Genomic DNA, 26,774 nt, shown 5'->3' on the forward strand with positions numbered 1-26,774 from the left:
TTGTGCAAAGCTTGTGCAAAACTTTTTTTTTTTTTTTTAACATAATTCAGACTACTGAACTCATTAAAACACATTTAAAACTTGAAGTGGCTATGTAAGATCATTTAAACTCAGCCCTAAGTTGTTACATTGTAATTTCATGACCTGAAGCAGTGGGTGTGGCCACTACATACAGCCCCACCCTCACTGTGTGACTCCTCCCCCCACATCATCATAGTCTGTTATGAAAAAAACAAAAGCAAATAGATCTTAAAAGTTGCATTTATTATTTAAAACTGCTGCATTTATTTGAACAATTTATTATTTAATAAATTAAATAAAGGAGACAAAAACATACCCAACAAGTTTCTTTCATCTTCATTGCTGTTCTTCACATCATCATACTCCTCCTGATCTGCCTCTGATACACATGTGAAATAAAACCTCACATTTTAATGTGTAACACAGCTTGTGTCATTAATGTATTTCTCTTCAAGATTGTCTAAGACTATTAGATTAAACCTGATAAAGCCATGATGATTCATTAATGGTAGAAATACCATAAAATAAATAATTCATGGAAACAAAACCTGGTTCTGTGACTCACCTGTCACACCTTGAGAGTCCTGTCCATTAATGATGACATCATCATAATGCTCTGGTGTGTTCACTACATACACATGGACAGAACAAAGGTTGCGTTTTATTGAGCATCACTTTGAAGAGATTATGTTAGAAATGTCTTAAAAAGTCATTTTAAAAAGTAATAACACCTTTGATATCAGAGTTGTGTTCAGGGGTGGTGACATCATCATAGCTCTCAGGTATGTCTTTTACAAATTAAACATAAGTCAAATATCATCACACAAAACAAACCTGAATGTATATTTTCTTAAAATAATATATAGATTATAGAATAAACAATACAGGGCCAGATTTACCAACAGTTTGCATCAGTGCAAATGCTTCTTTGTAATTAAAATAAACTTTAAAAAAAAAAAGAAAAAGAAAAAAGAAAAAACTACTGTCAGGATTTGCTAAAGTACGGTGACCGGGAGGGGACACCTTCGGTTCACTTAAGTTTGTCGTGGCCACGAGATATTAATTCGTGGGAACGTCATATTATGTCGTGGCCACGAAATCATTTTGTCGAGGTAAGGACATCCTTATGTCGTGGCCACGAGATGCTATGATGAGGGAACGACATCCATTTCTCGTGGCCACGTCTTATTATGTTGAGGAAACGACATGCGCTTCTCGTGGCCACGAGTTTAATGTGTAAACAAACCTGCGTGACCGTAGTAACCCGGGATTATCAGAGATAGATTTATTACCATTTTATTTTGGATTAAGGAATTATTATATGAATTATTATAGAAATGAATACATTATTAAATGATTATATTAACAACAGGGGATGCTGTCTATGAATGCTGTCTGTGCGCGATGCATTCGAAAGAAGTTTATCATTAATAAATATTACCCGAAGTACATCAAATAAAATAGGCCTACAAGATTTTTTATCCAACCTTCCTTCTATTAACTGATCGTTTTTTCAGTATTATTAAGTTGGCTTGAGAAAGCCAATTTACTGATCTACTATTTAAGATTATTATTATTATTCTTCCTCTTCTTCTTCTTCTGAGCCAAATTTCGGTATCTACCTCCTCCTAGAGTTTTCAAGCTAGAACCACCAAACTTGGTCCAGACCTTCAGACTGGTCTGACTCGGTGTGCTGTATCTTTTCAGACTGATCCGGCTTACGGTTTTCGAAAACCAGACTATCAAATCCACCAAAAATCCCATAGACTTACATTGACGGAATGTTCAAATGAGCAACACTCCAACTGACAAAATTCAAATCTAAACTCCCAGAATCCCTTGAGGCTCAATCAAGCTTCCCTTCCCTGATAGCACACGTACGTCTCAGAGACGTCTATTTGACGTCTGCATTTACATCTGTAAGACATCTGCAAGACGTAGTTTGCTCATCTGCAATACGTCTATTGGACGTTTCCTATTAGATGTCAAATAGACATCTATTAGATGTCTTTAAGATGTTTATGATTTAGAATGTATGTAAAACTGACATCTTACAGATGTCTGCCAGACGTTTGTACACAGCGGATGCTTTCCAGATCAAGAGATCTTTAACAGACATCTTGCAGACGTACGTGTGCTATCTGGGTTCTATGTTCTATTTCGAATCCATTTACACTCATTTAAGATTCACTCTAATATTTCTAATATTTCTAATCTATCTAGCTATATAAATCATGCTAGCAACATGCTAGTAACATGCTAATTGTGTTAGCAACATGCTAATCAAGTTAGAAACATGCTAGTAACATGCCAATCATGCTAACAACATGCTAGTAACTTGCTAATCATGCTAGCAGCATGCTATTCCTGTTAGAAACATGCTAACAAAATGCTAGTATAATGTTAATCTTGTTAGCAACATGCAAGTAACATGCTAATCATGCTGGTAACTTGCTAATCATGCTAACAACATGCTAGTAATATGCTAATCATACTAGTAACATGGCAATCATGTTAACAACATGCTAGTAATATGCTAATAATGCTAGAAACATGTTAATAACAAGCTAGTAACATGTTAGCCATGTTAGAAACATGCTAATCATGAACGAAACATGCTATCAACATGCTAATCATGCTAACAACATTCTAGTAATTTGCTAATTATGCTAACAACATGCTAATCATGCTAACAACATTGTAATCAGCCTATAAAAATACAAGCAACAAGCTAATCATGCTAAAACATGTTAATAACATGTTAAATCATGTAAGCAATGTGTTAAATCATGCTAGCTGCTTTCATACTTTTACAACTGCTTCAAACTTTCAGGCTAGGCTTTCTCAAGACAACTTAAAGTTTGTTCTCAAACTTTACTCATCTAGTTATTATTACTAGCCTATTATTTTCGTTTACGTTCTATCTCTTTACTTAACGTTCTATATGTAAATACTGTAAATGCTCGACATATGTTTTATGACTGGGATTTTTACTGGAATGCAGTTTAAAGGTTGAATTATATTTTATTTTGTTTCGTCTAATTATTAGACTAGTGTTTTACTAAGGAACGAATCATTCACGTAGTTTAATTTGTAAATGAAAACACACTCATTTATCGTCACACAAGGGCATAAATACAATCATAAAGTCAAAACTTTATTGGCATAATTGTCAAGCATTAATAAAATTAGCCCTAACCAGTTATTAAAATAATAATAGCCTAACCATAATAATAATAATAATAATAATAATAATAGGCTAATAATAAATTATAAGTGACTTATAAGGGGCTATATTTTTATATTTATTGTGTATCGCTTTGCCTAACGTTCTGCCCTATATGCTAGTATTTGCTATATTTTGCAATTACTCTTTTGCAATTGTTTTCATTTACAAATTAAACTATGTGAATGATTCGTTCCTTAGTAAAACACTAGTCTAATAATTAGACGAAACAAAATAAAATATAATTCAACCTTTAAACTGCATTCCAGTAAAAATCCCAGTCACATAACGTACTGTATGTCGAATATGTCGAGCATTTACAGTATTTACATATAGAACGTTAAGTAAAGAGATAGAACATGAACGAAAATAAAATAATAGGCTAATAGTAATAATAGTAATAATAATATTAATACTGAAAAAACGATCAGTAAATAGAAGGTTGGATAAAAATATCTTGTAGGCCTATTTTATTTGATGTACTTTGGGTAATATCCCAGTTAGGAAATTTCCTTTGGCCCAGATCTGGCCCAAACCTACAGCTAAAGTGTGGCCCAGATTAGTTTTTGTTCGCCGGCCCAAAATTGGCCTATGTTTTTAGCCAGAACTGAACCAAACCAGAGCCATAACTCCACCTATCATGAGCCAAGTAATACATTTTTATGTGGCCCATATATGGGCCTTATGTTTCATTTTAGTAGGGCTGAGCTCTGTTAAGACCTCACTGCCCTAATGTGGCCCACATTCGGCTGACTGTATATGTAAAATTTGTATTAACTAAGGAAAGGAACGGGCGTGACATGTGTGGCCAAGTATGGTGACCTATACTCGGAATTTGTGCTCTGCATTTAACCCATCCAAGTGCACACACACAATACTCACCTCTCTCGTGGTGGAGGGTGGAGAGAGTGCTGGTTATTCACTTGAACCCACAACCTTTTCGGTTACAAGACCGACTCCCTAACCATTAGGCCACGGCTGCCCCCAAAGAGAGTAAATGAGAGTAGTGCCCCCACTAGAGTGTAAATCACACACTCAACAACAAAAATGCAAACAAAATAATTTACTTTTGTGAGTGCAGGTTAGTGCAGGTTAAATGCGCTTAACAGTTACTCAGTATTGAGTTATAAATATATAACACATATTTAACATTACAATTTGAGTTGGAATCAGTTTTTAAGAATATTCAACAGATATACATTTAGCATAAAAAATACATTAAAGGGACAAAAAAAACTTGACTGTTGAGAAGAAAAATGTTGAGAAGAGAAGAGTTGCTTGAAAGTGTGTTGGTGTTAGTAATGCTGCAAACTGTCTAATGGGGGTCAGCAACGCACTATTGTTTATTCATTCTCTCTTTCCTCCCACCATCTCGGTCTCCAGACAGGTACAGCCACTTCATTAAGGTAATTTCATTGTCTTTATCTAAAGCCCTTCCAGTCAGGGGATTCTGCCTGACAGCACCTACAGTGAAGAGAAATGTAATAATTATTGTCAGTAGTACAACCTGAAAGGTGGACTTGCAGGATTACACTAAAAATCTAAATGCTCAAATGCTAACTGGGACATCTATAGAAAGCTTGACATGTCTACTTTTAAATGAAGTAAGCCTCTTGAAAACAAATATAGTAATCTGTATGAAACCAATGCCATGCCCAGTCTTTCTCGTCAGACCTGATTATTTTTTATTTTAATATGCGTTATTGCAGGCTCTTACAGGCTCTTACATTAGGTCATTTGAGATCAAACGACCATTCAACAACAAAAATATGTTATTTATATATATATATATATATATATATATATATATAGTGTATGTTTTACCACGCCACAGAGCAGTGAAAAACACTGAAAACATGAGAAATGCTTTATAAACGTTTTCACAAATCAATCTCTATCTAAAATAAGTGATTTTGCATTAACCCAGATTGCGTGACATTGGAATGTATTGGAAACACTACATTCAACAAAGTGAAATAATCTAACTTTTCTCAATGAAACAAATAGCTAAACCTCTAATAACTACAAATGCTGACACATAAACATGAATATTTACATAAAATTACTTTAAAATGCCAAAATACCACTTACCTGAAGCACTTGTGTGACGGAAAATCTGTGAGGGAATTGCCGCCTTTCGGTCAAATTGGCGTGGTTGTAATAGCAACTGATGTGTGGCCTGCCGGACATCAGCCAAAAAGATGTGTTTTCCAAGTGTAATCCAAATGTTAGCCAGAAGTCGATGTTTACAAATGTCAGCCATAGCTAAACCTTACTTGGTTCTAATGTGTTTGTTGTTATCTGGACCATATACCTAAAAAGGAGCTGTGAACCAAGCAGTAATTTCTCGCAAATTCTAAACTTATGGCAAAACATGTATGGTAACAATCTGGTCCATATCTGTTCAGCCATGCCATATCTAAGCCATATGTGCCAGCTATCGGCCACATTTGGCCCAAATGTTCTTGCTATCTGGGATTTATTAATGATAAACTTCTTTCGAATGCATCGCGCACAGACAGCATTCATAGACAGCATCCCCTGTTGTTAATATAATCATTTAATAATGTATTAATTTCTATAATAATTCATATAATAATTCCTTAATCCAAAATAAAATGGTAATAAATCTATCTCCGATAATCCCGGGTTACTATGGTCACGCAGGTTTGTTTACACATTAAACTCGTGGCCATGAGAAATGGATGTCGTTCCCTCATCATAGCATCTCGTGTCCACGACATAAGGATGTCGTTACCTCGACAAAATGATTATATGTATAATAATATGACGTTCCCACGAGTTGATATGACGTTCCCACGAATTAATATCTCGTGGCCACGACAATTTAAGTGAACCGAAGGTTTCCTTATTGTCAGACATCAACTGTCTGACAGACTCTCTTATAAATGGTATTAAATGAGATTGATGGCTCATGTCTCACCCCTCTGAGTGAAGTGATTGTGTCTGTGCTGAATCTCCTCATAAACGGCCTCAGTCGTCCTCCTGTGTCTCCTCTTAGAGAGAGCTGTGAGTGTAGACAGACAAACCTGCTGTCAGTTCACAACACATGACTGATCACACACTGAATAAGACACAATATGACAGTCTCTGGATCTCTCCTACCTCTCCTCATCACTCTGTTCTGCTGAATCAGTATAAGCAGTGGCACTAAGAGCAGTAAGAGCACAACTACCAGTACAATCACAAGCACTGAGGGGACAGAGGGAAATCCTGCTGGAGTAGTTTGTGAAAGAGTAACTGATGTTGAGAGCACTGGAGGAGAAACTGATGTTGTTGTGTCAGGAGTAGTGGACACTGACAAATCTGTCAAAAAAAACACAAAAATATTTTTCATGATTATGATTGAATTAATGAAAAAATGAACATCATTCCTCAGTGTTTGCTGTGACCTGCACAGGTGAGTCCAGCGTGCTTTTTGTGGGAGCAGTCAGTGTGGTTTTTCAGGGAGAGAGGACAGTCCCACAGGTGAATCTCATTCCCTCTGCACTCGACTTTGTTCATCCACACAACACCTTCACCAGCACCAAAGGTTGAATTCCCATCAGCCCTCAGTGCTGCTCCACAACCCAGCTGCCTGCAGACCACCTGAGCATCACTGATGTCCCACTGATCATCACAGACTGAGCCCCACACAGCGTTATGATACACCTCCAGCCTCCCAGAGCACCGGCCCTCCCCTCCACTCAGTCTGAGAGGAACATGATCTAAAACACACACATCAATCAGCACTGACCAGCTTCAGCACAACATTTACAACAAAACAAACACTAATACTGGAGCTTGAGGTTTTTTTTTTTTTTTTTGTTATTCATTTTGAATGTGGAATAAACTATTTAATGCACAAACTACGGTGACCAACAGTGCTGGATTCATCAATAAATGAAAAGAAAATTCAAGCATATCATAAACATACTTGAACACTGTCTCAGGTAATGAGATGGTGAAGTAGAACATGTGAGATGACTCCGAGGAGACACATTGCTCCTCCTTTTCTAAGAATAAAACATGGTAAAATTGAACAGAACATTAGAAAGCATTGAAAGACAATAAACTTACTTGAACACTGTCTCTGGTGAGATGATGTTGAACATGTCAGATACAAACACATATACAGATACTCGTGACTTTCCTCCTCTGAGATTATAATATAATATATTTTATATTATATATATAATATTAAAATATATTATAAATTCTTTCAGAATTTATTTACTACATTTCTACATATTTACATAAAAAGAGTATTTGATATTTACGATCTGCTGTATATCATAATTTAAATCATTTCTTTAAAATCTTACCTGAGCAGGTGATCTTGGCACCTGTCACCATCAGTTATGATTTTGGCCACTTCATTATCACAGTCATTCTGTCCCCAGGGTGAAGATGGACACTGCCATAAAGTGGAATCATGTCGTCGACACTTAAAATAATCCAGCCAATTATGAGACTTCAGTCCCTCTGAATTTACTGGGTTCACTGCCAGATCTTCCACAGTTCAGCTCTTGACAGATCAGACTCGCTGTGTCTCTGTCCATCTGGTTCCAGCACACATTACCCCAGGATCCATTGTAGAAAACCTCCACATTCCCTTCACAGCCCTCAGTTAACCTGATCTCTTTAAACTCTAGATGGAATAGTATGACAATTAACCTCCACTCTCATTTTTAATTTAAAATTAAGAATTTAGGAATCTTAAAAAAAAAACAATTCCAAATTACCATTTCATGTTTATGATGAAACATGTTTCATTTTTGAAAAAAAAAAAAAAAACACCATTTCCAAAAATTGAGATAATCTAAATAATATATAATAAAAATTCAGCTTTTTAAAAAGTTTGCAGGCTTTTTAGAGGTAATTTTAATTGTATTACTGCTATAAAAACAAATGTGAAAACATATTTTGTTCATTATACTATTGATAAAATGCATTATGTGCATCTTTAGCATTCACCCAGTCAGTAACTACATTTAGTAATCTGGGAATCAGACTAATCATATGCATGCTGTGTTTATGAAGTATTGTGCTGAATTCTGGAATGACTGAAGAACTTAACTGGTAACAGATTAATTGATTTTAAAATTATTATTAATTAATATATTTATATTGTTAATGAATGATGATACAATGCATAAGAACTATTAGAAGTTATTGTTTATAATTTTGTTGACTGTTTACCTGAGCACACAACTCCTACATCCTCCTTGTGTTGACAGTCATGTTTTCCCCAGCCTGGAGAAGAGCAGCTCCACAGGGACGTCTCATTCCCCTCACACTCCACCTCATCCAGCCATATGGGTCCAGAACCAGGACCAAACCAGGCTGGTACCTGCTGGTTACTGAGGGCCACTCCACACTGCAGCTGTCTGCACACCACATGGGCATCTTTAATATCCCAGGAGTCATCACACACTGTCCCCCATGAGCCGCTGTGAAAAACCTCCAGCCTCCCTGCACAGTCTCCCCCAGAACCCACCAGCCTGATGGACCCACGACCTGATATTCAGAGAAAGAAAAACACATTATTGATCACTAACAACTGAAGAATCTGCCCAGATGTTGTTGTTCTCACCAAGGCAGGTGATTGACAGCTGTTGTGTGGAGCTGCAGTTGAGAGTTTGTGGAGAGCTGCAGTTCCCCAGATGAGCTTCACTCCCAGAGCACTGGAAGCCCGTCACACACTCATGACTGTGTTCAGGACTGGATGAAGAGGAGCCGTAGAAGTTCAGCACAGAGCCACAGCCCAGCTGTCTGCAGACCACAGAGGATTCAGTGAGACTCCAGGAGTCCAGCAGAACTCTCCTCCAGACCTGATGGATGAAAACTTCCACCTCCCCCTCACACTGTCTCTCTCCAGACAACCGCACCAGACCATCATGAAGAGCCAGAGAGGAATCTGAGGAGAAGATGTGGCATTTTATTAAGATATTGCATGGTAATTTATAACATATTTTTCAAAAAAATTCACTCACTAGAGCAGATGACTCCAACATCTCGTCTATGAGAACATTCAGCTCGACTCCATGAAGAGATGGAACATTCTGAGAGTTTTGTTTCATTCCCGTCACAATCAAACACATCAGCCCAGATTTCACCACTTCCCTCTCCAAACCAGTCTGATCCCACAACAGACACAGCAATCCCACAATTCAGCTGTCTACAGAGGACACTGGCAGCTCTCATATCCCAGCATGCATCACACACTGTGCCCCATTTACTGAGGAACTGAAGCTCCACTCTTCCAGAACAAGAGTCTGAACCATTTACCAGTCTGAGATCAGTGTAACCTGGACAAAACATTTAAAATTATTTTTTAAAATGTTCTTCTAGTTTAAAAAAAATAATATTAAAAAAAAAGAAACAAAAACAAATAATTAAAAAGAACATAACATTAATTTTTCATGGTTACAGTTGTACATTTTGATGATGAAGATGAATTTTTGAGTATAATTTCCTCTACACAGAATAATTGTTATGCATCTCATGTGTTGTGAGTCTTTTGTAGAATGTTGTTAATAAACCAAACAAATTTTGGTCACATGAACATTTCAAGTGAATGTCTGCAGAATCAGAAGCAAGCTGAGAGTTTAATCAACTAAGAAAAATGTATAAGTAATCAATTGTGTCAAATAACAGGAGCCAAAAAGTAAAAAAATGAATATCTTTTAACCTCTGCAAAATGCTGGTATAAGGCAGCATTACCTCCCACATGCATACACACACACACACATATGGAATATATATATACTCAACCAGAACAGAACATATGACTCCAACATCATTGTCATGGGAACAGTTGTTTTTGCTTGAAGATGTGTGGACAAAAATATATCTGAGATTCATTTCCTCTGCACTGAATCTCTTGTGTCCACATCTGAGTGTCTCCTTTGCCAAAAGCAGCTGCTCCCAGCACCTGTACAGGAGCCCCACAGTCCAGCTCTCTACACACAACCTCTGCATCCTGCTGGTCAAAGGCAGCGTCACACACTGTGTCCATGTGCTCCCATGAACCACCTCTAATCTCCCAGAGCAAAGGTGAGATCCATTAATAAGCCTGGAATGTTTATGACCTGTTCAATTAAATAAAACATACAAAATTATTTATGCAATGGAAAGTAATTTAATTTAAAAAAAATTTGAATAAATGTTTTTAGTTTTATGAAATTGTGCCAATCTGTAGAACAATGACAAAATAAACAGTTTAGATTTTTTGCAAAAAAGATACATGGCATTAAATTTTAAAAAGAGAATTCACATTTATTAAAAAAAATCAACACAAAATCTTGCTGAACACAATTTGAGCAAAAAAAATGTTTCTGAGTGCTGTAAAATGCAATGGAACATCACAGAACCTGAATTACAGCATTGCCCAATTACAAAATGTTTGACCTGGACCCAATTTACATAATAAGTCAAAAAAATAGAAAGGAAGTGTGTTTGTGTGTTTTTAATGAAAGATTATAAATTTATTTTTAATTGCTTAATTTTTCCAGTTAAAATTACTTTGTTGATGGTAAGTACAAATGCAGCCCTTGATGAAAGCAAACAAGAATTTAACTGTTGTTTAGTGAATTTTATCAAAATGTTTCAAAAATAATGTCATTTACCTGAACAAATGACTCCAGCATCTCTTCTATGATCACATTCACTTTACCAAAGCCTGATGATCTACAATTCTTCAGTGTAGATTCTGATCCAGTACACAAGACAAAATTCATCCAGATTGGTCCTGATCCTTGTCCAAAATGAGCATCACCAGAGCATCTACAGGTTCTCCACAGTCCAGTTCTCTACACACCACTGCAGCATCAGCCAAATCCCAGGCATCATCACACACTGTTCCCCACTGACCTCTATGAAGAACCTCCACTCTACCAGCACAGCGACTGTGACCACCAACCAACCTCACATTCACACTGTCTGAATATTGAACAGAGAGAATGATGAAAAAAAATATGAAAAAAAAAAAAGAAAGAATTTTTTCAAAAAGTAAACAAAGAAATAAAAAATTTAAAAAAAAAAATTTTTTTAATTTTTACTTAATTTTTTTCTTACCACTGCACACACAGTCCAACATCACTGTCATGTGAACAGTTGTTTTTATGTGATGGTGATGTTGGACAGAGGTGAATCTGAGATTCATTTCCTCTGCACTGAATCTCTTGTGTCCACATCTGAGTGTCTCCTTTGCCAAAAGCAGCTGCTCCCAGCACCTGTACAGGAGCCCCACAGTCCAGCTCTCTACACACAACCTCTGCATCCTGCTGGTCAAAGGCAGCGTCACACACTGACATCCACGTCTGATCATGAAGTATCTCTAACCTCCCAGAGCAGCGAGAACCTCCAACCAGCCTGACACCTGAACAAAGAAAAAAAAAAATTACATGGTAAAAGCATAAAAAATAATATTCAATTTGTTAACATCAAAAATGTGTTAATATAAACAATTTTTTAGGTTTATATTTATTAAAAATAATAAAAAAATGTTTTTAAACATTTATTGATATTAGTTAATGTTAATTGATAAATATTGTTCATTTTAATTCAGGCTTGTTCATCATAATACATTGTTAAAACATCAGCCTAGACTAATACATTTTAATTGTAGAAGTATGATGATTTGTTAGTTCATGAAACCTAATGCTAACAAATTTAACTTCATTGTAATGTGTTAAATAATTAATACACATTTTAAAGAGGTTGATTTAAGGCAGGTAGTTCATCACTGATGACAGGTTTGAAGCAGTTTACCTGAGCAGATGACTCCAGCATCTCCACTAGGACCACAGTCTTGTCTACCCCATCCTGACCCACAGTTCTTCAGTGTGGACTCTGATCCAGTACACAAGGCAAAATTCATCCAGATTGGTCCTGATCCTGGTCCAAAATGAGCACCACCCAGAGCATCTACAGGTTCTCCACAGTCCAGTTCTCTACACACCACTGCAGCATCAGCCAAATCCCAGAAATCACCACACACTGTTCCCCACTGACCTCTATGATGAACCTCCACTCTACCAGCACAGCGACTGCTACCATTTACCAGTCTCACATTCACACTGTCTAAATGTTGAACAGAGAGAGGACAGAGAGAAATAAATATTAAGACTGGGCAGAAAAACACACAAAAAAAATACTACATTTAAAGAAATGATTTTACTCAAAGAAAATTAATTTCAACCTGCACACATCAGTCCAACACCATTGTCATGAGAACAGTTGTTTTCATGTGATGGTGATGTTGGACAGAAATGAATCTGAGATTCATTTCCTCTGCACTGAATCTCTTGTGTCCACATCTGAGTGTCTCCTTTGCCAAAAGCAGCTGCTCCCAGCACCTGTACAGGAGCCCCACAGTCCAGCTCTCTACACACAACCTCTGCATCCTGCTGGTCAAAGGCAGCGTCACACACTGACATCCACGTCTGATTATGAAGTATCTCTAACCTCCCAGAGCAGCGAGAACCTCCAACCAGCCTGACACCTGAACAATGGAAAAAAAAAAAAAAAAATAAAAGAAATACTGGTAACATTTTATAATAAGGTTCAAGTTGTTAACATCAGTTAATGCATTCAGTAACATGAACACATAATGACCATGTACACAACTATTTTAAAACATATAACCTATATATATAATTTAGGTTGTAAACAAAGAATACTTTAAGTACTATATTTTTTTGGTTAATAAAAAAAAATATATATATATTTTTTGTTGTTTTTTATCAAGATTAATAAATGTTGTAATGCATGATTATTTGTTATTTCATGAAACCTAGGGCCAGATTTACTAACAGCCCATTTTTTGGCATAAAAGACGAGCAGTGAAGAATTAGCGGTGACAAAGCAAAGATCGTTATTTTCCCCCCTGACCTTATTGAATATGTATTTGTAGGAGTTTCCCTTTTAGGCACAAAATTTAGGAGGGGGAGAGTTACTAACGTCAAATCACTGGTTTGTGCCATCATGTAAAGCCCCAAATAAATATCTTAATGTCTTAAAGCAGGTGGTAATTTGCTCTGCTCTTGGTAGATTGCACTGGACTGGACATAATGGAAATGATCTGGCTGCGTCTGTTTTCTTTAATGTGCGCATGGTCAGTAAATCACACGCAGAATTTTCCACTCCCATCAGCGCTTTTATGAAATTGCGCTAACACTAATTTGCCCTGTTTAGTAAATCTGGCCCATAATGTTAACAAATTAACCTCATAATAATAACCTCATTATAACCTGTTAACAAATATTAAATATAGGGTAGAGTGGGGGAAACGCACACCTTAAGGAATTGTAATTCCTGTGTTTTTTTTTTTTTTTTTTTTTTTTTGAAACAAGAGTTAAAGTGTGTTCAGAAAAGTTTTCATAGTTTTAGTGACAATGGCATAAATTATAAACCAAGTATGAAAAATGTCCAGAGTTTTCAAGTTGTTAGATTTTTAATAAAACTATTTCAGAGGAGGCCATTTTAACCCATGGGGACGTTTCCCCCACTCTACCCTATGTCTGATATTTATTTTAGACATGGACATTATTTCCCTCATGAAAAAAACATACTGATACATTTTCTAACCACATAAGTCTTCTTGTTGTTGGTCAAACAGTAAACACCATTTATTAATGTTAAAAGAAACATTATTTTGAAATTGGGAAACAATTTTGAAATTTGTAAATAAACACATTTTTGTTTTGTTTTTAAATCTATTAATGAGAGACTGATTTAAGGCAGGTTGTTCATCACCAAGGACAAATTTGAAGCAGTTTACCTGAGCAGATGACTCCTGCATCTCCACCAGGATCACAGCTTTGTCTATCAAATCCTAATGACCCACAGTTCTTCAGTGTGGACTCTGATCCAGTACACATGACAGTACCCATCCAGATTGGTCCTGATCCATTTCCAAAATGAGCACCACTCAGAGCATCTACAGGTTCTCCACAGTCCAGTTCTCTACACACCACTGCAGCATCAGCCAAATCCCAGAAATCACCACACACTGTTCCCCACTGACCTCTATGATGAACCTCCACTCTACCAGCACAGCGACTGCTACCATTTACCAGTCTCACATTCACATGGTCTAAATATTGAACAGAGAGAATGAGAGATGAAGAGACATAAAAAAATATTAAACATTATGATAAAAGAATCCTACAATGATGAAAGAGCACTCACAGTACAGCACCTTCCACTAATATTAGCACCCATGGTAAGTAAAAATTAGTCTGTTTATCAAAATACTAGCAAATCTAAACTTGAGTTGAAGTAAAATTACTGACAACTAAAATATTTAGTAAATTAATTAGTGCTAAAAATGCACAAAATCTACCTTAACTATATACCCATGCATATTATACACCTGAGTGGTTAAAAAAAAAACCTTTTGTTTTACTAGCCAAAATCCTATAGTCATCCATCACTATACAGTAATTATGTGTAATAACGGTTGCTGAGGCGCACAGATCAGGAAGTGGCTATATAAGAAAACAGATCATTAATTAAGAATGCCCATCATGGCAATAATAAGTTTGAATCAACTGAAGATGTTAAGAATTAGCCTAGAAAAGGATGTGTACGCATGCAGAAAGATGGATGGCTTGTAATCAAAAAAATCTCCAAAGATCGATTTTGGTAAGTCTCCAAAACTGACATGACCTACATGCCAAAACTTGTTTTGGAAAAAAAAAAAAAAAAAAAAAAGGCTGAAATGCTGCCTACAGTTTGTTAGTTACTGGAGCTTTCATAACCATAGATGCCAACCCCTTGATCATAGCCCCAAATAAAACCTGTGGAATGAGCTAAAGGAGACATTCCACATGCATGGACCTCTGAATCTGAAGAGATTCCATATATGGAATGGTCTCAGATCCTCTGCAGTGTTTTCTCCAACCTTATTAAAAGAGAAGACTTATCTTGGCAAAAAGATGTTCTCCTGACATAGGGAGTTTGCACAGGGTATTAAATAAAGCGTGCCAAAACTTTCTCAGAAAATGAATTAGAAAAATAATTTTGTCTTTCAGTTATTGTAAAAAGTTTACATTTATGTGAGTATTTTCACTGAAAAACCAAGAGGGAAAATATATTTTTCCACAGCCTGTTTTGGCAAAATTAGTAAAGAACCCTTTAGATCTTATATTTATTACATCTAGAGATTTGAATCTAAAGTGGAACCTGCACACTCTAGTCCAACGATGTATTCATGTGAACAACTGTTTTCATGTGATGATGATGACGGACAGAGGTGAATCTGAGATTCATTTCCTCTACACTGAATCTCTTGTGTCCACATCTGAGTGTCTCCTTTGTCAAAAGCAGCTGCTCCCAGCACCTGTACAGGAGCCCCACAGTCCAGCTCTCTACACACAACCTCTGCATCCTGCTGGTCAAAGGCAGCGTCACACACTGACATCCACGTCTGATTATGAAGTATCTCTAACCTCCCAGAGCAGCGAGAACCTCCAACCAGCCTGACTTCTGCAAGAACACAGATCATTTAAATAGCTCTTAACAACAACAACAACAGCAACAATATATTTATAGATATTATATTCTTTACATTCAAATAGAGGTAAAGTTTTTTTTTTTCACTGAAAAAGCTTTTTATCAAATATTTGCCAAAATAATAATGTTAGAAAATATTATTCTTCATACAAAGAAACCTATCACTAAGTAGCCAGAAAGAGATGCAAATTTTAAAGAAATACGTCAGATGGATTTAGGGGCTTTTGCATGTGAACTCTTCATACACACACACACGTATACACCGATCAGGCATAACATTATGACCAATGACAGGTAAAGTGATTAACACTGATTATCTCCTGTTCGTAGAACAATGTTCTGCTGGAAAACCTTGGGTCCTCCCATCCATGTGGATGCTACTTTGACACATACCACCTACCTAAGCATCGTTTCAGACCACCTACACCCTTTCATGAAAACAGTATTCCCAGGTTGTGGCCTCTTTCAGCAGAATAATGTGCCATACCACAAAGCAAAAACTGGTTCAGGAATGGTTTGAGGAGCACAACAACGAGTTTTAGGTGTTGACTTGGCCTCCAGGTGATCATAATGTTATGTGGTCATAATGTTATTCCTGATCGGTGTATATAATTCCTCCAAAATGAAGGATAAACACAGCAAATATGTTAATAAATTTGTAACATACAGTTACAGTACAATAGCAGATGCTTTTAAATACAGTAAACAAATAATTGCAGGAGTTTACATATTTGTGAGGAGTGCATTAACAATTATGAAATGTGCTATTAGATGTTTATTATTATTATTATTATTATTATGTATTTATTTTTAGAAGTATTTATTTTAGAGTTAGTAAAATGTGAACAATTTTCACCTGAGCAGACAGATGACTCCAGAAACTTTAGAATCAGGAGAACAGTAAGAATTACCCCATCCTTCTGACCCACAGTTCTTCAGTGTGGATTCTGATCCAGTACATAACACATTATTCATAAAAACTGGTCCTGATCCTGGTTCAAAGTGAACAACACCCAGAGCATCTACAGGTTCTCCACAGTCCAGTTCTCTACACACCACTGCAGCATCAGCCAAATCCCAGCCATCATCACACACTGTTCCCCACTGACCTCTATGAAGAACCTCCACTGTACCAGCACAGTGACTGTGACCACCAACCAACCTCACATTCACACTGTCTATTAGCACAATAGATGAGTGACAGATTAAGTGAAAGGGGGAAAAAAGAACAGAACACAAATGAAAAAGGAAGAAAATAACATATCTAAGAAATATATAAATAAATGCACAAAGTATAATGATACAGTTTGACATCAGTCAGCAGCAGCATAATATAATTGCTTAGGGTTATTAACATTATTTTCCTCCTCAAATCAACTCAACTCAACTCAAAAAAAAAAAAAAAAAAAAAAAAAACCTACCAGCGTTGATGAGTTTTAGCAGAAACATCAGCATCAGACATCTCCCCATCATCTCCTTCTGGACACAAACCATTTCATCAGTTTAGAACACAGCACAAGTGTCTCGTCTGCTCCCTCAAACACACTGAAGAAACTGGCTCCTGTCAGCCCCCTAAAGAGAGAGAGAGACTCACAGCTGCCAATGACACTCACTGTTACCTTATTAGACACAACAGAGGAAATCATCAAACACAATCAGTGACAAATAAGAGGAGGCATTTCTGATTTTTACCATATATATCAATAGAACGTCAGCGCAGAAAAGGACTCCTCCTCCATATAGAGACACTTCAGTGAGCGCACACACACACACATCTGCCAGAGGCAAAAAATAGTAACACATCATACAGATATTAAAAAAGACATTAAAGATTTCAGAGGAAGCACTCCAGGATATTTACAGCATCACACCTGCTGAGATACAGAGACTGATAACTGCTCACTTCAAACTTCATTTGATTTCCCTTTTAAATAAATAAATAAATAAATAAAAATATTTAAGCAAATAACAATTTATATATCATGACAGAAAAACTAATCTGATTCAATTTTTTCAATTTATAGCGTTGGCTGCAATCATTAAGCACAACCATGCAACCATGTTAACAATATAATTATATAAAAATGTAATTTAATTTAAAGGATATTTAAATCCATGTCATAAAATGTAAATTAAAAGCTTTTATTCAGTATAGCAAGTATTTAGCATGTGGGCTTGTACTATGAATGTAGCAATGCGTTACTCACTCACAAGATGGCAGCAAATCACTATTTTTACTTAGACAGGCGTCTTTCATACTGCAATGCGTTAGTCTTCCAATAGATGGCAGCAAAACACTTGTGCCACAAACGAGCTGATCAGCGTCTTGTCCTTATGTTAGGACAGGAGAGTGAGTTTCATTGCCGTTTTTTTGACCAAACGTACATTTGTTTGTGGTAAAATGTTTTAGTAAAAAGCCAAAATTGAGCAAAGCAGCATAGTGCTTCATTAAGGTCTGAGTGATGGGAGATACTGAGAATTTAAGTTCATTTTTTTTTTAAGTCATTAAAGAAAAATAAGAGAGACTTAAGTTGGTATTAGTCACTTACAGGATAGTGGGATATCAAAGACAGCAAAGGGTACATTTATTAACCTTTAGTCAAGCTAGCCAGCATATTTCACAGCAAGTAACCTGTTGGTTAAAATGTTTTATTCATAAATTATTCATAAATTAATAAAGCTAAGAAAAAACGTAAATGTTAAAAAAAAAAAAAACAAGTAAACAAGTTTTCATTATTTGTTTTAATTATATAAGACAGAACAGGGTATTGGCTCCAACTTCAAGTGAGGCATAAAGCACAGAATGAATGTTTACTAGAAAATAATATTATATTTATATGGGTTTATTCATTTTTATTGTGTATAATTTTTACAAAAAAATGCAAGCTAATGAACTCATCAGTAAAAAGTCATTTAAAACCTGCAGCTGTAAGATTATTTAAACCCAACTCTAGAAGCTGTAAAATTGTGATTTCATGAACCAGAGCAGTGGGTGTGGCTATTACACAGAGTCCCATCCTCATTTTGTGACTCCTCCCCCTACATCATCATAGTCTGTTATGAAAAAAACAAAGCAAATATATCATCTTAAATGTTGTATTTAATATTTAAAACTAAATTTGTTTTAGAAAAAATAAAGGAAAAAAAGGAGCCAAAATCTTACCCAGTAGGTTTCTCCCATCTTCATTGCTGTTTTTTTTACATCATCATACTCCTCCTGATTCTCCTCTGAAACATGTGAAATAAAACCTCACATTGTAATGTGTAACACAGATTATGTCATTGATCTCTTTCTCATCATGACTGTCTGAGACTATTAGATTAAGCCTGATAAAGCCATAATGACTTATTTATGGTATAAATATGTTCAGTATTTAATAGAAGCAAAATCTGGTTCTGTGTGACTCACCTTTTACACCTTGAGAGTCCTGTCTATTAATGACGACATCATCATAATGCTCTGGTGTGTTCACTACATACAAATGGACATAGAGACAGAACAAAGGTTGCATTTTATCAATACTATTATTAGACACAACAGAGGAAATCATCAAACAACTTCACTGGCAAATCAGAGAATGTTTTTCTGATTTTCTCCATATACAGTACAGACCAAAAGTTTGGACACACCTTCTCATTCACTCATTCAAAGAGTTTTCTTTATTTTCATGACTATGAAAATTGTAGATTCACACTGAAGGCATCAAAACTATGAATTAACACATGTGGAATTATATACATAACAAAAAAGTGTGAAACAACTGAAAATATGTCATATTCTAGGTTCTTCAAAGTAGCCACCTTTTGCTTTGATTACTGCTCTGCACACTCTTGGCATTCTCTTGATGAGCTTCAAGAGGTAGTCACCTGAAATGGTTTTCACTTCACAGGTGTGCCCTGTCAGGTTTAATAAGTGGGATTTCTTGCCTTATAAATGGGGTTGGGACCATCAGTTGTGTTGTGCAGAAGTCAGGTGGATACACAGCTGATAGTTCTACTGAATAGACTGTTAGAATTTGTATTATGGCAAGAAAAAAGCAGCTAAGTAAAGAAAAACGAGTGGCCATCATTACTTTAAGAAATGAAGGTCAGTCAGTCCAAAAAATTGGGAAAACTTTGAAAGTGTGAGAAGGTGTGTCCAAACTTTTGGTCTGTACTGTATATCAAAACTGTCAGTACTGATAAACTCCTCCCCACACATCGAGACGCCTCACACACACACACACACAGATATATATACATACATATATAAGACTTACAGGAGACAGGAAACTCTCCAGTTTATTTACAGTTAAAGCCCAACAGAGACAAGATAAAAGCACTGAACTAACCATATGTCCTAAAAATGTCTGTGTTTATAGTATGGTAGCATGACATTAACACCTAATAAACTCAGCTCCGTACAATTAATATTATTGTAAAATTGCTTAAAAAAGATGTTTAAATGTTTAAGATATTAAATGTTTAGTTTACTATTTTATGTAAAAATATGAAACTTACCTAATTCCACAACTGGTTTCAAATGGCCCGCAAAAACCATAACTCTCATTCACTGAAGATAAGCATGTTGTTCACCTTATGACCAGCAAAGGGAGTCAGTGTGCTCCATTTCTGCTTGTACTATACTGTACATTAACCTTTTCCAAGTATTTTACATTGTGGATCTGAGCTTTGTCATCTTGTCAAAATCAGTTTTCTTATAAACGTTTACCTGTAGCCTCAAAATGTTAAAATTATGTACTTTTAATTTCATGGTAGGTTTCAAGAACTTCCCAATACAAACAGGCCACATTACAAGACGTAATTCATTTTAAATCTGTGGCAGTAATGATCAATTACTACAAACGCCAGTTTGTTAAGTTTCACCTAAATAATTACAGCAGCAACGACAGCCAGTGAATACACATTATGCAAACATCTTATAAAAGAGAATGTACAGAAGTGTAGAAATACTTTATCCTGATATGTTAATTACAAAATTATGTTGTTAACAGTGATTCTATTTATGTAGATTTATGTTCATGTTGACAATATTTACGTAGCATATTAAAAAAAAAAAATCTAAAAAAAAACAAAAAAAAACCTGGAAAAAAGCAAACAAACAAAGAAACAAAAAAACTAAAGTGTGACAGTGGCAGTGGGTGTGGCTAGTCATACAGCCCCTCCTTCATCGCTCAACTCCTCCCCCACATCATCATAGTCTGTATTAAAAAAAAGGAAAAAAATTGTTTAATGTTATGACTGTCTGGCTGCAGACATCTGCACCTGCACTCTCAGACTGCACTTCCGGACTTGACGTCACCTGCAGTCGATTTTATTTTTACTATTTATTAGTTATTTATTTATTTTTTTAATTGAATCTCTCAACATTTTACAACAGTAGCCAGGTGGTGAAAACAAGAAAAAGGAAACTAAATTATAATGTCACTCGCAATCGCCACCTGCACTCTCATCTACCTGCACGTCACTTGCAATCCACACAAATCGTGCGTGTTGCCAATGGAGATAAGACGCTGTGGTCGTTAAACGATTAAAACTAATTTAGCATAACATACAGGGTCCTGCAAGTCATCTGTAGAAGATGAAAACAAGACCCGCAAATCCGTGGCCACAGAACAGCAGAATATAAACGAATATGAATATGAAGCAGAATATGAACGAGAGATTATGAAGTCTCTCGATAAGCGTTTTCCTTCCGTAGATTAACACCTAATATGGCTTAATGTATTAAGATGCAATTAAAAGATCAAATTCGATATACAGTTTATTAATATAATGTATATGTAGGCTATATAGTGTTTTTCTTCGCAAAACGTGTCATAATGTGGCATAACGGATTAAGATGATAAAGATTAAACTTAATATGTTCCTATTCATTATTAAAACAACTACACATAAGCAGGTGAGCCCAGAATAAACGCAACGCAGCGTACATTCGCGTTTTCCCATAAAGAATAATCTCTACAGCTCTTTTATATCATTGTCTTTTGTTTATATCGGTTTTCTATGGGAGGAAAACGCATTGCGTTCACGTCTGTTTGCCTATACAGAGTTCGTCCTTTTCATATCACATAATGCCTTTCTTATGGCGCGTTCATATCTGCTGGTATATCGTTTGACAACAGTAAGGTTTATATTGAATTTGGTCGTTTGCTGGGCAAGTATGAAAGTGAAAGTTTGCGCATTCATGGCCATATGCTTGATAGAAGTACATTAAATTTATATTACAAATTTGATCATTTAATGGCACTTAATGTATCTTAATACATTAAGCCAAGCATTGCGTTCATATTCTGCTGTTCTGTGGCCACGGATTTGCTGGTCTTGTTTTTATCTTCTACAGATGAGTTGCAGGACCCTGTATGTTATGCTAAATTACTTTTAATCGTTTAACGATTAAATGCAAACATGCAGTTAATTAAATAAATAAAATAAATTAAATTTATTAAAAAAATAAATAAATAACTAAAATAAATAAAATAGATAAAATCGACTGCAGGTGACGTCACTTCCGGAAGTACAGTTGTCTGAGAGTTCAGGTGCCTGAGAGTGCAGGTGCAGATGTCTGCAGCCAGACCCTATTGTCAGTATTTCAAACTGAGTTCATTTATTTTAAATCAGCAAATTATTAATAAAATAGTTTTGTGTCTGTAATATGTACTGATAATGAATAAGGTGTGTTCTTAATATATAATGCTTTCTATATTTAATAAATGTAGAAAATATAAGGAAAAAATGTTACCTAACAGGTTTCTCACATCTTCATTGATACTCCATGCATCATCATACTCCTCCTGATCTCCCCCTTTACACATGTACAATAAAAATCATTTTAAATTTAATACACCTTGATCTTGTGTCATATCATAGATCCCTGTCCCCTCATGACAGACTGTTAGATTACAACTGATATAGCCATTATGATTCATTAATGGTATAAACATGTTTGATATATCATTGAAACAAATGATTAAAAATTAAGTTCTGCCTGACTCACCTGTTACACTGTGAGAGCACTGTCCATTAATGATGACATCATCATAATCCTCTGTTGTGTCCACTACACACACTGACACACAAACACACACACACACACAACATTATAGGCTCTTAAATATAACAATAAGCTGATAAAACAGCATTTTATTATATCTGAGCTGGCCTTCACCTTAAAGAAATTATATCAAAATAAAATCACCTTTTTCAGTACCATAGTTTTGTCCACTGGCAATGACATCATAATATCCCTCTGGTGTGTGATCTACAAATTTAACATGAAACCAATGCTGTGACACTTAAAACAAAACTGAATGTACTGTATATATTACTATGCACATTGCAGAATTACAGACAGAGAAATACAACTTAAGTACAGAAGAGCATCAGCACCTGTCTCACAGTCTGGTATTAGTCCACCAGTGAAGATATCCTCATATATTGCTGGTGTGATCTCATTCACCCTATCTTCTAAATCCAAACAAACACATATGTGAGTGTGTGTCATACATTTCCTAAAAAGTTGTGAATTTCACAGTTTGCATTTATTTAATTCATTTACTGTGTTTGCAAATCATGTCTCTAACCTGTGAGAAGCTCAGCAGCATCTTCAGAGATGAGACTCCCTGTTAAAGGTGAAAAGAACAGTCAGAAACATGTTCATCATTACTAACAGACTGACAGACCCTTCTCTCATGATGCCTCACCTCTATGAGTAAATTGATTGTGCCTGTTATAAATTTCCTCATAAACTGGCTCAGTCTGAGACCGAGTCCTGTGAAGTCCTGTGTACCAGTCAGCGAGAGCTGTGAGTGTAGACAGACAAACCTGCTGTCAGTTCACAACACATGACTGATCACACACTGAATAAGACACAATATGACAGTCTCTGGATCTCTCCTACCTCTCCTCATCACTCTGTTCTGCTGAATCAATATAAGCAGTGGCACTAAGAGCAGTAAGAGCACAACTACCAGTACAATCACAAGCACTGGGGGGACGGAGAGAGGCGCTGCTGGAGGAGTTTGTGGAGGAGAGACTGATGTTGAGCGCACTGGAGGAGAAACTGGAGGAGAAGCTGATGTTGCTGTGGCAGGAGTAGTGGACACTGACAAATCTGTCAAACACACAAAACACATTTAAAATCATGATTGTCATAAAATGATCTAAAATAAATATTATTTATATTTATATCAGTATTTTGCTGTGACCTGCACAGGTGAGTCCAGCGTGCTCTTTGTGGGAGCAGTCAGTGTGGTTTTTCAGGGAGAGAGGACAGTCCCACAGGTGAATCTCATTCCCTCTGCACTCGACTTTGTTCATCCACACAACACCTTCACCAGCACCAAAGGCTGAATTCCCATCAGCCCTCAGTGCTGCTCCACAACCCAGCTGCCTGCAGACCACCTGAGCATCGCTGATGTCCCACTGATCATCACAGACTGATCCCCATACAGTGTTATGATACACCTCCAGCCTCCCAGAGCACCGGCCCTCCCCTCCACTCAGTCTGAGAGGAACATGATCTAAAACACACACATCAATCAGCACAGACCGGCTTCAACACAACATTTACAACAAAACACATACAGAGATGGAGTAAAGCTGTTATTAATTTAAATGTGGGAAATAAATAATACAGTATTTAACTGCACATATACTAAATATGCTGTAATTAGTTTTAGCAATTTGAACATGCAAAACAAATGACTAGCAGAAAGCACATCCTTTTTTTCTGACTTCCAATTTTAAGATGCCTGCACCTGGTTTATTCTTTGAGGTTTGTAATCAGAAACAAGTCTGATTACTCATTACCAATATTTTCAAAGATCTGTCAACTAGTCAGTTTTCTTTGTGGAAAGTGGTAAATATTTCAACCAATCTGATGTAAAATAAACTTACTTGAACACTGTCTCTGGTGAGGAGATGTTGAACATGTCAGACGACTCCGCAGAGACTCGTGACTTTCCTCCTCTGAGATTATAACATAATCAGTTTCATAAATAATTAAAAATAATTTATTAATTCTTTCAGAATCTATTGACTACATTTCTTTAAAAAAACTACATTTATATTTATAGAAATATCAATTAATTTAAATAGTTTAAAATCTTACCTGAGCAGGTGATCTTGGCCACCTCATTATTACAGTTATTCTGTCCCCAGGGTGAAGATGGACACTGCCATAAAGTGGAGTCATGTCGTCGACATTTTAAAAAATCCAGCCAATTATGAGGCTTCAGTCCCACTGAATTTTTGGGTTCACTGCCAGATCTTCCACAGTTCAGCTCTTGACAGATCAGACTCACTGTGTCTCTGTCCATCTTGTTGTAACATAAATTTCCCCAGGATCCATTGTAGAAAACCTCCACATTCCCTTCACAGCCCTCAGTTAACCTGATCTCTTTAAACTCTAGATGGAAAAGAATGGGAATTAATTAATTTTAAAAATAACAGTTAATTTAGCACTCTTAAGAAAAAAAATAATTAATTTAAAATTTTATTTCACTGCCAGATGATGAAACAGTTTCAATCATAAATAGATCTAAAAACAATTTCAGTTGAAAGAAATCTTTGATTAACTAAAAAGACACATTAGAGTCATTCATTAAATCAAACTAAAACTAGTGTGTTTTGGAATGAATATTCAGCAGCAGTGTTGCACCTCTGAGTAAGAAAAACTTTGCTGGAGCGTTTCAGTCCTGTATTCCGTCTACACCAGAAAAAAATATGTGCATGGACTGTTAATGGAACTAAAAAGATAAGACATTTTCAACCTCATTAATTCTGGAATCTAATGCAAAAATTGTGATATTGTTATTTTTAGTCAATGAATAGGTTATTAAATTTATTGTTTATAATTTTGTTCACTGATTACCTGAGCACACAACTCCTACATCCTCCTTGTGTTTACAGTCATGTTTTCCCCAGCCTGGAGAAGAGCAGCTCCACAGGGACGTCTCATTCCCCTCACACTCCACCTCATCCAGCCATATGGGTCCAGAACCAGGACCAAACCAGGCTGGTACCTGCTGGTTACTGAGGGCCACTCCACACTGCAGCTGTCTGCACACCACATGGGCATCTTTAATATCCCAGGAGTCATCACACACTGTCCCCCATGAGCCGCTGTGAAAAACCTCCAGCCTCCCTGCACAGTCTCCCCCAGAACCCACCAGCCTGATGGACCCACGACCTGATATTCAGAGAAAGAAAAACACATTATTGATCACGAACAACTGAAGAATCTGCCCAGATGTTGTTGTTCTCACCAAGGCAGGTGATTGACAGCTGTTGTGTGGAGCTGCAGTTGAGAGTTTGTGGAGAGCTGCAGTTCCCCAGATGAGCTTCACTCCCAGAGCACTGGAAGCCCGTCACACACTCATGACTGTGTTCAGGACTGGATGAAGAGGAGCCGTAGAAGTTCAGCACAGAGCCACAGCCCAGCTGTCTGCAGACCACAGAGGATTCAGTGAGACTCCAGGAGTCCAGCAGAACTCTCCTCCAGACCTGATGGATGAAAACTTCCACCTCCCCCTCACACTGTCTCTCTCCAGACAACCGCACCAGACCATCATGAAGAGCCAGAGAGGAATCTGAAGAGAAGATGTGACATTTTATTAAGATATAACAAGGTAATTTACAGTATGTATTGAACTTTTTTTTTCTCAATAAATTCCTCTCACCAGAGCAGATGACTCCAACATCTCGTCTATGTGAACATTGAGCTCGACTCCATGAAGAGATGGAACATTCTGAGAGTTTTGTTTCATTCCCGTCACAATCAAACACATCAGCCCAGATTTCACCACTTCCTTTTCCAAACCAGTCTGATCCCACAACAGACACAGCAATCCCACAATTCAGCTGTCTACAGAGGACACTGGCAGCTCTCATATCCCAGCATGCATCACACACTGTGCCCCACTTATTGAGCAACCGCAGTTCCACTCTTCCAGAACAAGAGTCTGAACTGTTTGTCAGTTTAGCCTTTGTGTATCCTGAATAA

General features: G+C 36.5%; 1 protein-coding gene and 1 long non-coding RNA gene across 2 annotated transcripts in view; both read right to left on the minus strand.

The window, feature by feature from the left end:
- Nucleotides 1-33: 33 nt before the first annotated feature.
- On the minus strand, nt 34-811 carry LOC127158943 (uncharacterized). Its single transcript, XR_007826320.1, has 4 exons — nt 753-811; nt 587-649; nt 338-400; nt 34-218 (listed from the first exon to the last, which is right to left on the minus strand). It is a non-coding gene; the product is annotated as an uncharacterized LOC127158943 (long non-coding RNA).
- Nucleotides 812-6,180: 5,369 nt separating this feature from the next.
- Nucleotides 6,181-26,774, minus strand: part of LOC127158944 (deleted in malignant brain tumors 1 protein-like) — a 30,782-nt gene continuing 10,188 nt past the window's right edge. Inside the window, 32 exon segments of the mRNA XM_051101889.1 lie at nt 6,181-6,275; nt 6,374-6,574; nt 6,661-6,975; nt 7,185-7,263; nt 7,328-7,340; nt 7,573-7,722; nt 7,724-7,898; nt 8,450-8,767; nt 8,844-9,167; nt 9,244-9,558; nt 11,147-11,157; nt 11,339-11,630; nt 12,023-12,334; nt 12,453-12,755; nt 14,034-14,348; nt 15,706-15,742; nt 16,751-16,947; nt 17,191-17,248; nt 18,933-18,997; nt 19,179-19,241; nt 22,512-22,574; nt 22,767-22,838; nt 22,968-23,030; nt 23,159-23,236; nt 23,353-23,391; nt 23,496-23,571; nt 23,614-23,882; nt 23,971-24,291; nt 24,882-25,178; nt 25,644-25,961; nt 25,999-26,361; nt 26,452-26,766. Of these exon segments, the coding sequence (XP_050957846.1) occupies nt 6,181-6,275; nt 6,374-6,574; nt 6,661-6,975; nt 7,185-7,263; nt 7,328-7,340; nt 7,573-7,722; nt 7,724-7,898; nt 8,450-8,767; nt 8,844-9,167; nt 9,244-9,558; nt 11,147-11,157; nt 11,339-11,630; nt 12,023-12,334; nt 12,453-12,755; nt 14,034-14,348; nt 15,706-15,742; nt 16,751-16,947; nt 17,191-17,248; nt 18,933-18,997; nt 19,179-19,241; nt 22,512-22,574; nt 22,767-22,838; nt 22,968-23,030; nt 23,159-23,236; nt 23,353-23,391; nt 23,496-23,571; nt 23,614-23,882; nt 23,971-24,291; nt 24,882-25,178; nt 25,644-25,961; nt 25,999-26,361; nt 26,452-26,766 (5,912 nt within the window).

This window comes from Labeo rohita, unplaced genomic scaffold (genome assembly GCF_022985175.1).
Source record: "Labeo rohita strain BAU-BD-2019 unplaced genomic scaffold, IGBB_LRoh.1.0 scaffold_180, whole genome shotgun sequence".
In the NCBI taxonomy this organism is placed as follows: Eukaryota; Metazoa; Chordata; class Actinopteri; order Cypriniformes; family Cyprinidae; genus Labeo; species Labeo rohita.